The sequence below is a fragment of the Haliotis cracherodii genome, unplaced genomic scaffold (genome assembly GCF_022045235.1).
Source record: "Haliotis cracherodii isolate W230 unplaced genomic scaffold, xgHalCrac1.p SCAF_4, whole genome shotgun sequence".
NCBI classification, from domain to species: domain Eukaryota; kingdom Metazoa; phylum Mollusca; class Gastropoda; order Lepetellida; family Haliotidae; genus Haliotis; species Haliotis cracherodii.
Window position 1 is genome coordinate 4,104,521 of NW_027266297.1, and position 14,383 is coordinate 4,118,903.

The window sequence follows — 14,383 nt, forward strand, 5'->3', positions numbered from 1 at the left end:
GGACAATATATAGTGTCGTCATCATCTCAATATTCGTTTGGTCAGTTGTAACGGTTTTCTCCGTAATGATTCTGTTCGGTAATGGACACACTTCTTGGATGCGAGTTCCGAACTCTAAATGTAGGATCTAAATAGACATATATCATTATCATATCATCACAATGTATATCTATACATATATATACAATAATATCACAGTCATTGGTTATTTACAGATACTGTATACACTGAATCAATCATGTATGAATGCATAAAAAGTTATTCTAGATTCGTAGTGTTATGCATTTTCATTATCAAAGACAAAGTTAACATTGCAGCATAACATAACGAGACAGGATGGACAGGTGTCCGTGCAGGCTGTAGGGGATTGTATGCTACACCGTATGCTACATATGTTGGTTGGTTGGTTGGTTGTTTAACGCCGCACTCAGCAATATTTCAGCTATATGACGGTGATCTGTAAATAATCGAGTCTGGACCAGGCAGTCCAGTGATTGACATCATGAACATCGATCCACCCAATTGGGATCGATGACATGCATCAACCAAGTCAGCGAGCATGACCACCCGATCCCGTTAGTCGCCTCTTACGATAAGCATAGTCACCTTTTACGGCAAGCATTGGTTGCTGAAGACCTATTCTACCCCGGATCTTCACTAAATATGTACAATAGTTAAATATAGTGAATGGGGAGATGTACACTTGTATTGACATCTTCGTGGGTTCAGGGAATATTTATCTGCACTATCGATCTCAACAACACGAGATTAAATATCCATTGCTGAAACAGTAGCCAGTGAAACTAGTGAGTGAGTGAATATGGTTTTACGACGTTTTAACCAGCATTATCCCGGTGGGGGACACCGGGTTCATCCATTCTAACTATGGGGGAATAGAATCCGACCTATCAGCGTGACAAGCTGTCGTGTTTTGAAATATTCAATACTGAGACAGTAGTGAAAGGCAAAAGTGAGTGAGTGAGTGAGTGAGTGAGTGAGTGAGTGAGTGAGTGAGTGAGTGAGAGAGTGTAGTATTATGCCCTATATATCAATATTCCAGTATTAGCAAGGCGCATTCGTCACCACTCGCCCCTTTCCGTAACCTGCGGAACAACACGAGCTGGTCACGGACTGGCACGGCGGGTACACCCGAAATTGTCTTCATACATTCTACTCATGTGGGGAATCGAACCAGGATCTATATCTCCAGGGCTCGAGTTTCGGTAAACCCACACTGAGACCATCATGAAGGTAAATTCGAGATTGTTATTGCTGAAATTACCATCGCATAGCATCAAGACGGAGAAAGTAACATGATATTTCACAAACGTCTCAATTTCTGAAATAATAAACCAAGAATATAACCTCTTCGTACAGACGTGAACACAGTTTACATCTACCGTTAGTCAGGCCTGTTTATCCAGTCTAGACACCTAAAAACCGATTCGTCCGGATAAACGAGGCTGTATGCGGTTTGAACTTGGTTCCATGCATTTGAGACCAGATGTCAAACAGAACCACCATACACTTGAGACCATATGTCAAACAGAATCAGTCTATACGGGCCCTAACAGAAACAGATTATTGTCAAATTGCATGGTTGCATATAGTTCTTAAAAAGTATTACGTTTGAAAAATATGACTAGATCATTACGATAAGTTGCTATTTGATTAAATTGCATATGTACAAATACATCTAAAACTATGTGTAGTCGTATTTGTTGCATAATATGTAAAAATCTGGTGCGTAATTCACTCACAATTGCGACAAAATATGTCTTTTCGCCACAAAAAGAATATCAAAAACATCCCCGCCATGCTCTGCAATTATTTTGATATGCCGTTCTTTTCCTTCTTCTCATTGTTCGAGGTGGTTTTATTCCGACCAGGGCTATAGTCGTCCCCTTTGTCATCTCCCTTGCCCATGTCGAGGTTGTTGGCGAGGCCCTGCATCGAGAGGTATTTCTGTACAACCATCTCCCAGTTCACCACGTCCTCAATCCCTTGCGGGCCATGGCTGCCGCCTCCAGCACGCAGAAACCCACCTGATGATTGAACACGATACATATGTCAGTTTTGTCCTATAATGGATAATGTTATTGATACGACGAGTGAAAAGATCTATCACACCAGCGTGGCGTTTGAAAGCGTGGATACAGCGTTTTGGAGTGAATGAGTTGGGTTTCCCGACGCTCTTAGCAATATTCCAGAAAAATCATGGCGGGAGACACCATAAATGGGCTTCACACATTGTACCCATGTTGGGAATCGAACATGGGTCTTCGGCGTGACGAGCGAACACTTTAACCACTAGGCTACTCCACCGCCCCCAGCGTTTTGGAAAAGGGAGGACCATTTTTATATTCTCAATAATGAAAGGAATAGAAGCATGCTAATTTGATACGCGAAGTAATACCCATTTGGTAGAGTGGTTGTTTTGAAAAAAAAATATCCACAAATGCGTTTTTGTCCACAAATGACCAGTCGCATGGAAGGGATACTGCTGCGCACAGTCAGGCAACATTTACTTTTTTAATGCAAAAAACCGAGCTACCTGTCAGAACCAAAATACCCAGAAACGGAGGGTCACCGAATGACATATATAGTGGACAGCATGGGGTCCTGACCTTCGGGGGCGACCTGCGTGTTCCGGCGGGCGATGTTCCGGAGCCAGTTGGCGGAGGACTGGGCCATGAGGTCAACGGAGCGAGCGTCCGCGTTGGCGTCCATGTCTTCTTCCTCGTTGATGAACTCGGACGCCCGGGAGCTGCACATCTTACCTGCGGCACAGAACGCGGGAAGTGTCACAACCTAAACTCATCATGCTGCAACCTTCCAGATTCATTCTTACTAATGTCAGAGTGAGTGAGTGGGGTTTAGCGCCGCTTTTAACTGTATTCCAGTTATATCACGGCGTGTCAGCTTAATATGGGAGGAAAGTCCGAAGTGATGCAGGCCTCAGACGTTTCATACTTCGGTGAAACCCACGGGTATGGTGCTGACTAACCTAGAAATATATTTGGGGCGAACCGTGATTCGAACCCACCATCATAGGATTCTGGCGTGCCCAAGGGACACAACTCTGCACAGCGAATTGCGGCGCCTTAGACGGCAATATCATGTGGGTAACATAGTGACATACCTGGGCCAGGAACATAATTAGAGCGAATTCGGGATTCGATCCCACGACCATAGGTTCAGTGAAACGCGGTTATAACGACTGGACAACACGTGCTCCCACGAAGTGAACTACACGTGAATGGTACCATTAGTTAAGTGTTACCAGACGAGTGAAAGTTGTCTTACTTCCATGCTTCCCTGCCACCTTGATGTATGTGACCAGCTTGGTCAGCAGGTTCCAGGGCGCTGGCGTGGCCGACGTCTTGTTCATGTTCCTGATCAGCTTCGCCCGTCCGAACTTCCACTCCGTGTCCGACTGCTGCTGAATCCGCTGATACGTATCCGACATCATAGCAATGAGAAGATTGATGAGCACGATCAACGTCACCATCATGTACGTCCCGAACACAATCTTCACCAACGTCGTCACCCAGAACGGACTTCTATGAATTGGAGGCAAACTGTCCGGCTCCACCAACCCGAATAAGGCAAAGAACAGGTACTCGAAGGTGTCGAGAGGAGTCTGTACCACCGCCCCGGCGCTCCCGTCGCCGTCTCCTAAGGATGGGTCGAGTTCTGGCGGCGCGTACACTGGCTGATACAAGGCTGCTAGATGGAGCGTGAATCCGATCATGAAGATGAGGAGGATGACGAGGAAGCGAGTCAGATCCTTCATCAGATCTCGAATGATGATTGCCCACGGCCCAAACAGATGGTGAAAGGATAAAAAGTCTAATAGTTGTACAAACGACAATAACAATGCCCACGCGAAAAAGTTGTTCCGCAAATATATACAAACAAACCGGTCTTCGGTTGAAAAGGCAATCGCGATGAGATGACAAAAAATTCCTATTGCACATATTGCTATGACAAAGACCCGGATCCAACCGAGCCCTGCACGATCTCCAGGGTTGGTTAGTTCGGACACCAGAAGCCCGCTCAGCCAGGCCAGCAATAACCACTCGTACCAGTGTGGGATGAGAGAGCCTGATTTGTAGATGGGAACAAGGGGGGCAACTGTTGTCAGGCAGAATAGAATCATCAGGTAGAAGTGAGACACGAGGTACGCCATGAACTTGATGATGGGTACCTTGTTGAAGCGGTGCTTCAGCGGCATGCAGAAGATGAACCAGATTAACGGGATGAAGAGAAACGTGAAGAACAGCATGATGATTTTCCAGGTCGCCCATTGTAAGTTGCCCATCCACACGTCTGAGAGATATTTCTGAACCGACGGATGGGACACCACTTCCTTCTGTTCGTTCTCAATGAGCACATCCAGGAAGGGGACGCCGTGAGAGTCAACTGATTTCAGCAGATGCTCGGCACTGTTGGAACTGGCGGCAACAGCAAGGAGGTCTGTTGCCATGGTTTCACAATAACTACCCGCTGCTAACAAATCACGTGATCTTTCTTTTTCCTTGATTGCCAGTAGGCGGAAGTTTTTTGACATTTTTGCAGCAGTGTCAACGGGCGCGGGCGAGAGCAGGATGAACTCTTGTATACACACGTTGTCGATCAGCTTGCCACACACCATCAAGTCGAACACAAACTGGAACGATAGAAGAATCGACTCATATATATAATTCATTTTAGTGTTGTATATTTTAGTGTTGAAGACTGCGTTTTCTGAAGTTGAGAAAAGTGATATTTTCAATGCAGTGAAGATAACACTTGATATTTCCATGCACAAAACACTTTGACGGAACTGTTTTCTTTGAAGCGTTACCTCTCCACAAAGTATCTCCCCTAAATCGTAAGTGTAAACACAAACTGCTGACTTTCTCTTTGCGTTAGTTCTACACCAAGGCAAAATAATTACACAGGGTCATGCATCCTCGATAATCCAGAGCATTATATCTCCATTTTAAGATAAATACCCTGGGCTCTACCTGCCATAGTTTGTTTTTGAGTCAACTGACGAGACGCCAAAGCGCTCTCCAATTAGATTGCAAATAGGTGCGAGAGAAATTCTATGGGACATTACTCAAAAGGAGATGATCTCAAGCGGACCGATATGTGTCTCGTGGGACACTGCGAGGTTCCACGAGACCGTGGCTGTCGTGGCGTTGCCGCAAGCGGCCTTACCTTCTTGTCGTCCATGAGGGCCCTCGTATTGTGGTCTTGTTTCATCAAGTAGCTGAGGACGTCGCTGTGGTTGGCGGCAGCGGCGTAACAGACGGGGACCTTCCCGTCCTTTGTCTCGTTCATAGGGGACCCCCCCGACTCCATGAGCAGCATAACCACGTTGTTGTAACCGGACTTGGCGGAGAAGTGCAGGGCTGTCCAGGCGTTCTGTGAGGCAGGTAGAGTGAGTGAGTGAGTGAGTGAGTGAGTGAGTGAGTTGCTCCCCTTTAGGCCTACTGCAGTAATAGTACGGTCGAGGACATGAAGCGGGGACTTCCGGTTGTTCATCTGAGGCAATACAACTCTCTGCCACCATTGTAAAGTTTGTCCCAAGGTACTTTCATGCAACTATATTATGTGTCTCATATGGAAAAATGAAATCAGTCAATGTTGTTTCTTTCCACCCAGGTTAGTAAATGCCATCCCTGACCCCGTCCCTTACCCCTTCCAAGACATTGATGTCCGCCCATTCCCCTTTCACACACATCAATTCATACTGCCCCTCACCCATCTTCACGAGGCAAGGGACTATTTTCCGCCCTTGTCGTACTTAGCTTGAATTCCTGGGCTCGATCATAGCACCACCAATGGCTATGACCCTTCTAAGTCACTCATACTGACAAATCAGATTCCACCTCTTCTATCACTTGCATTTGCTTTAACCAGAATTGCGGCGCCCAGTTAAGACGATCTGATCGATAATCAAAATCTATATTGTGATAAAACGGGTGCATCAAATCACGTGGGCACCTTGATTCAAAACATGAAATCTGCACGGTAGTTTAAGATGATTTCGTTACGCGATTTTGATTTGATTATGCAGAGACTCGTTAGTCCAGCAAAACACAACTACATAATTCCAACCTAGTGCTGTAAGGGTGGAAACTGGACTTTTACAGTCAGTTAACTCCCTTGCCTCTAGAGGAGGCCCCTTACCCTATCACACACATTAGTGTCCGCCCTTACCTTATCACAGGCATTGATATCCGCCCCCTGTCCCAAGAGGAGCGCGACCATCTCATAGTGTCCGTTAGCCGCCGCCAGGTGGAGCGCGGTGCGCCCTCTCTTGTCCTTGATGTGGAGTTGGGTGGTGGACTTGCTGAGCAGGAGGCTGACCACGGAGGAGTGACCACTCTGGGCCGCCATATGCAGTGGGATGGAGCCCTATACAACACAGAAAAGTTTACTCACTTGCGAAGGGAGAAAACTGTATTGCCATTTATATACAACTGTAACAAATGTTATATTTGGGATAACACTTTCTTAGTAAAGTACCGATTCTCGTACTTTATTAGGTTGATGCCCATTCGGGATTCGAACCCACACTCTGTGTGCTGACGATTAGGTGCCCCCCTCCCCCCTAAAAAAAGTACGAGAATCTCCACTTTACTAAGAAAATGTTTGACCATTATAGCGGGTTTGTCCCTAAGATCCATATATCTCAGCTCCATCACAAATTTCGAACACATAATTAAGAGATAATTGTAAAGTTCATCTATCCGACAGTATGGAATGCCCCTGAACACCACATTTATTAATATGTATTTTAAAGAGCTGGAATTAGACATTTTCCTAATTTTATTCACCTGGGTCTGCAGCTGTGTCTCTTACCTGTATGTTCGTGGGCGTGTCCACCTGCACCCCCGGGCAATTGAGGAGCAGTCGCACCACCCCCTCGTGTCCGGACTGGGACGCCAGATGTAGAGGGGTCAAGCCGTACTGAAAGTGTCATCATACGTATTGAATACGTCCTGTGTCTGATTACTTGCTAAAGAACACACCAACCCTTAACACTACAGATAATCATTAATGTTACTTTAATCTTCCGACGTTCAGGTGCAGCATGCGCTATCGGCAAGATAAGTCTCGATTTCTCTTTCCCTACACTTACCTACACCTACCTTGACAGCCACCAGACTGTGATGATCGTAATCCATCTACATTATTACATGTTGTGAACATCAAGATGTGTTTGCACAATCTCATCAAAATCAGACCTTAGTTCTCGCTACCACTAAAAGGGTCACGTAATTTCATCCGACCAATAAGAGTCACGTAGCAGATTGGGGAAGTGACAGACGGAATGTGTTTTTTAACCTCGAAAAGGTTAATTCGGGACATTCCCCAAAACGATTACGGCCGTACGACTGATTCCGTCAAAACTGACCAATGAAATGACTAACAAGAAGTGGACATTAGCCAATCAGAAAGAGGCTTTACGGCACTATTTTCAAACTGGCGAATTCCATTCCAGACTATGCTTTATAAAAACACAAAGTTCTCTACTCAATATTTCAAAACTGAACAAAAGAAAATTCTGGAATGTCTAATAGATTGACAAGAAAGTATGCCTATGCAAAATCCCGTCCAATTCAAATGTTTATCTCATTGAAGCTAGAGATAGACGATGCTTTTGACGGAATAAGTGTCGTTTGGATGGCCCCGTGTTAACCTTTTCGAGGTTCCATGATTAGAAACCACATAACGACTGTCACTTCCCCATTCCGGTAAGCGACCGGAAGCGACCATTATCTTCATGATAGATAAATACGATTTCATAATTTTACTGCCTTGTAATTAACGGGTTCCAAAAATATACAGTACAAATAATAATAAATGTGTTAACAGGTAACCAAAGATTAAATTAACCAACATTTAATTAATTTAATTAAAATCAATGTAAACGGAAAGGTCTCCATGAATGCACAGCCTTAAGACCGTACAGTGGACAAGGTATGTATAATATTGATTCGACGTCATGAGAAGTGCAAGACTGACATAGACCGACGCACATTGTGTGGAATATGGCCTGGTACATTGCTTACAAGCAAAATACCACACTCAGAGATCCGACAATATATATGTGAAGAACGCCCAGCGCAAGTGATGGATATATTGATTGAGTGTTTTGCAAGAGAGATATACACGTGGGACTATATATATATACGTGTGCTGAACAAACACGGAATGTATATACATTTGTGGTATACATAAAAGATATCTTTTCTTAAAATATACAATATATACTACTCATGCCATGACAGACTGACTATTGTAATATGAAAGAATCGGTTGGTCCTTAACCTTTTTTGAGTAATATAACCCTAGAACAACATTGCTACCATGGCTTGGATCCACACAACCATTTAGCGCCTTCCATAACACTGACTTACGACCATAATTGCTCTAAGATTGCTTTGTGGAACCAGACCCAGGGACCACATGCACAAAGCGATTGTTGAGATCGTGTTGTGAACTTTGACCCTGGTGTTTCAGGCTTCTTTGAAGGTCAGTCATTAATAAATTGACTTAATATCCAATATCCACAGGAACCGAAATTAAACACCATCTTCACTCATTTCGGTGAGCAAAAGTTGATGCTAAATCGTTCGCAAATGCCATTGACTGCATTCCATACACCATTAACAAGATGGCGCCCAGATCATTAAGATTGCATACAATCTAATACAACACTAACCATACAATCCAATACAATACTGACGTACAATCCAATACTTCATTACACTACCCACATAGAATCCAACACAATACTCACATACAATCCAACACAATACTCACATACAATCCAACACAATACTCATCACACAAGCCAACACAATACTCATCATACATATACAATACTTCATTATAATACCACCACCCCCCCCCCCCCCCCCCCCCACCCCCCCCACCCCCCAACATTCCCCCAACGGCAAGCTGACATTCAGTAGTATTTCTGAAATACTGTTAAAAGCGGCATTAAACCAAATTCACTCACCCACTCTATGCTAAATAAGATCGGCAGGGTAGCCACGTAGCTAAAGCGTTCGCTCGCCACTCAGGTTCGATTCCCGACATGGGTACAACGTGTGCTCCGCGTAGTGATACTGTCGGAACTCACGTCACCAGCGTAACACTATATTCCTTCACGCATTTCGTTGTACAAAACGATTCAAACTATTGTCTCTAAGTCTATGAAGCTGAAATGGACACATTGTTGTATTAATACACTTAAGTGCTGCATAAAGATATAGACCAACAGTGATGAGGCACAAAGTGTTCAAACAAACAACGGACATATGAAGCCACGCTGTATGTAATTGTTCGGCTGAAAGGTGACTGAAATATTTTAATTAGGCCACACCAAAGTAATTCTTTGTTCATTTAATCGCCACGAAACCTTTTTCAACAATTTTTGGTAGTAATTGTTCTGTCCATCAAGGCAGATAATATCGGTAGATGGATTTTGCTGCGCTCAAAGTATATGCAGGACATCAACACTACAATAGGCAGAGAGACCATCTGGTACCTTTTCAACACAGAAGTACCAACTGGTTAAAACACTGGTGTCGTGTGCAGAAAGAGATTCAACTGTGACGTGTCAATTCACGTGTTACTTAAAGGACCTCCCGACTTCGCTCGTTTCAATGAGTTATTAATATTTCTCAATGATAAAATATCCAAATATTCCATTTTTGAATCTATATTGTAAATAAAAAAAACATCGTAATGTTTTTTTTTCAAAGAACAAATAATTAATTTGAAGTGGCATGTGTTATAGAGAACAATACAATGGTTATATATATATATGTATACGTTATGCAACTTGAGCTGGTTGACATGCGTATTGAACAGGATTGACAAACATTTACACATGCTACATGTCGACACGTTTCTCACCTCACAACTGGTTGACAAAAAGTTCAACCATTTCATGGCCAGCTGGAAAACGGGAGAATCAATCTACAAGCATGCAGGGGGGACAGGTCAGGTGAGATACTCGGAACAGTCCATTTCACACACAGGTAATAATCTATCTACATCGCTAAGGAGGAAATCAGAAAAGGGTTTGGATATCCAGGAAGGGTCATGATCTATCTACAAGCTCATAGAATTGGAACGCAAGTATCTTGGAACGAACAGTTTAACTTGAAAAACTATAAAAATAAAAAATATCATTAATATGGTACATGGTTTTTAAATATATATTTTTGAAGCTATTGGGATTAAGACAATGAAATACTGACGATTGCATTATTGGTAGATCTGTTTGAAATTATGTTTGTGAAGACGAGATCTGTTTGAAATAATGTTTGTGAAGATGAGATCTGTTTGAAATTATGTTTGTGAAGATGAGATCTGTTTGAAAATATGTTTGTGAAGATGAGATCTGTTTGAAATTATGTTTGTGAAGATGAGATCTGTGTGAAAATATGTTTGTGAAGATAAAAACATTATTAAATTGATAATCTATCTCATGTTGCACTTGTGTCCAACAATATATATATATACATAGGTTTGTGGATATGAGAAATGCATGTTAACATCGAAGGTTCCCAATTCTCACTATAATCACTACAGAATAGGAGACAAGAGGACTTGCATGTACTGGTCGCTATGTTTGACTCAGAACTATACACTACAAGACTACAAGTACACGGAACCATGCTGGTTTCATTAGTCTAAACCAAGCATGCCTATGTTTTCTGCCCAGGCTAAGGAATGCATGCTAACATTTTAACAACATTCAACTGATGTCATGCAACATATAAATTTCACTATAGTCCTGTCATGCTGCGCGGTACTGAGTGAAAAGATGGCTGCGATCGTCAAGAAAGTGTTTAAGACACCTTGGTGTGTTCTCCTTACCTCCGAGTCTTTGATTCCACCTTCGCCATTCGGGGGTTCACTCTTGACCGTTGCTGGCACCTTGGTGAGCATCTCTCGGACAAAGTCGATCTGGCCAAAGTGGGCAGCAACGTGAAGCGCCATCAGACCAGTCTGGAGAGAAGATGAGACGAGACGAGATCAGACGACAAACGATGAGGTTAGACGAGAGGAGACCAGTAGATAACAAACTTCAGAAAATATGTACAATACAATGTTTTGTGCATGTTAGGTTAACAGAGTACATATATGCTTATCTGATGAAACCGGTTTAATGGCGGTGTAATTATCACAGTTACTAAGGGAGTCAGTGCATGTTATATTAATATTAAACCCAGTCAGCAATAGTCCAGCTATATCAAGGCGGTCTATTACAATATCAAGGCTGACGAGTCTTAACTGGGCAAACCAACCGTTTATGACCGTAAAATCGCACACAACTGTCAGGTGACTCATTGTAACCACCTGACCCTTTAATAGTTGACTTTCACTTTGCGTGAGTTCATGGGAGTAAGGCCAAACTGTATGAGCCTGCGACAATGTTTGGCCCTCACTCTATGAAGGTTCATGCTCCCATGAACTCACGCAAAGTGAAAGTCAATTCTTATATTTTTTCACTTCACTATTACCTCGAAGGAAGTAGGTCTAGATCTATACACAATTTTATTTAGTATCTAGATCTCCATGTGTGACTTCATGTTTACACTGACAGCCATACAAGAATCAGCTGTATCGCGGAATAAAATAGTTCCTCAAAAAGAGAGGTGACATGAGCGTATGTATGCTCAACATGCTCTACAGGACAATCTGTTGTTTGTTTACATAAATGTATTCAAATAATATCATTATTGGAGGAGAAGGTCTGTTTAGAAGTACCTCAGTAAGTCAGTCAAAATGACAGCGCGTCGTAATACATTAACGTCAAGTACAGGATGTCAAAATAGCCGACACGAGAAATCTGACGGGATAGAAGTTAATGAACCTGTGGCGGTTACATTTGTTGGTCACCATTGATCAATTGGCCGATCATTGAAAGGTGATGATAAAGATGTCTCGAACAGATACTGAGGTAGATTCATAGATTGCTGTAGACTGACACGGATCGAGTCGATACGATAGATTGGATGTGCATTTCTTTGTTTTGTTCACTAGGATAGGTCGAAGCGAGGATATTCGTGGACAATCATGCAAAACACCCTGGCATTTCTTAATGTATCTCAAAACGTTGAGTTTGAGATTTAAATAAGGTCCTAAATGGTCAAAAATAACGCTTCTGTGTGTATTCCTGCTGGGGATTCCCCAGGGTTCCCAGTTGAATGTGGAAGTAGTCCGTCAGTGTTGACGTCATATCCAGAATTCAGTCTCGTGGAAAAGATGTGAACGTCAGTATGTGTCGTTCATACACTTATGAACTTCAGTGGCGCTGTCATGTGACCGACCTCTCGTCAAATGGAAAAGCCGTCGTGTAAACTTTACATTAAAAGATTAGGTGATGTTGGTAGCTCACCTTCTTGCTTGTGGTCTTGAAGGACACCCTGCCCTTGAGAACATCCAGTACGGGGACGTGGCCATGTTTGGCCGCCAGGTGTATGGCCGTCATCCCATCCTGCAGCACAGAGTTAGATTTCTCAACAATAACAACCAGGTCACATCAACACCCACGCTAACCCCAAACGCCAATACCAAGATATGTGAAACTTTCACTGTCACTGACTAAAACCATTAGTCATATGTAACCAGAACATAATCCTTGGTCCCTTTATAACAACACTGATATTACCGTTCTAACATTTCTCCAAAGTTTCGACTTGAGTATCACCTATATCAGAGTATTTACTTGCTTTAATAACCATTTACATTAAAGGCATCACATAAAACTGACGAATATGTATATTCTTTTTAGATTAAAGCGATGCTTTCTACTCTCGCCACCCTTACCCCGTTCTCGTCTGTGGGGGATGCACCCGCCTCCAGCAGGGCCTGCACCACCGCCTTGTGACCCCCCGCAGCCGCCAGATGTAGAGCCTGGGAGTCGTTGGTCTGTCAGGGAGAGAGACATCACCATGGTAACAGTAAACAGGGAATGTGGACACGTGTTTTTCCACAGTCATGGCTACCCGAATCAACATACGTCATGAGATTGGGATGTCTCATGACTCGACTCAACATATGTCTTAAAAATGAATTTTACCTGACCTCCATCATCATACGTCTTAATAATGAATGTTACATGACTTTACTCAACATACGTCTTAATAATGAATTTTACATGGCTTCGCTCAACACACGTCTTAAAAATGGGTGTTACATTACTTCAGTCAACATACGCCTTACTGATGAATGTTGCATGACTTCACCAACATACGTCTTTTTAATGGAATGTGACAAAATTTCACTTAACATACGTCTTTTTAATGGAATGTGACAATATTTCACTTAACATACGTCTTTTTAATGGAATGTGACAATATTTCACTTAACATACGTCTTAACAATGGGATGTGACATTACATTCCTAATAGCAGATATACAAAATAAAATGTAATACACTTCCATTGGTCATTGAGACATTGTATTAAAAGAGTTTCAAAACGTGAACTACAATCCGGCAGGACCAAAGGGCACCTGCCACCTACCCTGTTCCTGGCCGTGGTCACGATGTGTTTATTGAAGCGCATCAGCTCCTTCACTACGGCAACGCTCCCCTTGGCCGCAGCAATGTGGGCACACGTCATGCCGTTCTGGAAACAGAGGTCACGTGGTCAGAACAATACCCAATCAGAGAACAAGCTGCACGACCCTGTGTCAGCTGGCACGTTCTACACAAGAATCCACCTACGTCACTATCTTCTCGTAATTTAAAAGTTATGTTTCTGAATATCCTATTTTTTTTGTCACTGGTATTTCCTAATATGTACAAGTTATGTCACATTGGAATATATTGTTGATGAATTAAAATGTCTCAGTTACATAAATATTTTCTTGAGAAAACTTCCCCCCTTATGTGAGACAAACAACGTCTCGTAGTTATGCCCATGATACATATATAGTGTAAAACATGTAAGTCTCATCTGGATAAGTGATATCGAAAGTATTCACACATGACGTTTCTATTCAGCGTTCAGTTCCCAGTTCGGACACAACAACAAACGTGTTGCATACACTATATCAACATCACACGATCGGATCTGTTTAAGATGTATAGATTAGAGATCTGTTTTAACCCCAAATGCGTGTAGTAAAGACGGTTGAGAGTTAAAGATGGCATCGTCTCTTCGTGAAGGGATGGGCATGCTTTATAGACTTGCTTTGTCTCGTTACTCGCAATGTTCAGTCTCGGTATAACGGTACATTCTTGATATGCGCTTCAACGTTTGAGACGAGGCCATCTTCAAGAAGTTTAGAAACGGCGACAGTTCAATAAGGAATTGTGAAGAGTTATTAACGTAGATGATAACATTATTACAAC

At 42.7% G+C, this 14,383-nt stretch overlaps 1 protein-coding gene across 1 annotated transcript in view; it reads right to left on the bottom strand.

Annotated features, from left to right (window-relative positions):
* Positions 1–611: 611 nt before the first annotated feature.
* LOC139478530 (serine/threonine-protein phosphatase 6 regulatory ankyrin repeat subunit B-like) overlaps positions 612–14,383 on the bottom strand; it is an 82,348-nt gene continuing 68,576 nt past the window's right edge. The window contains exons 20-29 of the mRNA XM_071261026.1: positions 13,551–13,655; positions 12,853–12,954; positions 12,422–12,520; positions 10,897–11,028; positions 6,859–6,966; positions 6,214–6,411; positions 5,209–5,415; positions 3,307–4,672; positions 2,628–2,780; positions 612–2,045 (exon numbers count right to left, since the gene is read on the bottom strand). Coding sequence (XP_071117127.1) covers positions 1,828–2,045; positions 2,628–2,780; positions 3,307–4,672; positions 5,209–5,415; positions 6,214–6,411; positions 6,859–6,966; positions 10,897–11,028; positions 12,422–12,520; positions 12,853–12,954; positions 13,551–13,655 — 2,688 coding nt within the window. The 3' untranslated portion in view covers positions 612–1,827. The remainder of the gene's footprint in view (positions 2,046–2,627; positions 2,781–3,306; positions 4,673–5,208; positions 5,416–6,213; positions 6,412–6,858; positions 6,967–10,896; positions 11,029–12,421; positions 12,521–12,852; positions 12,955–13,550; positions 13,656–14,383) is intronic.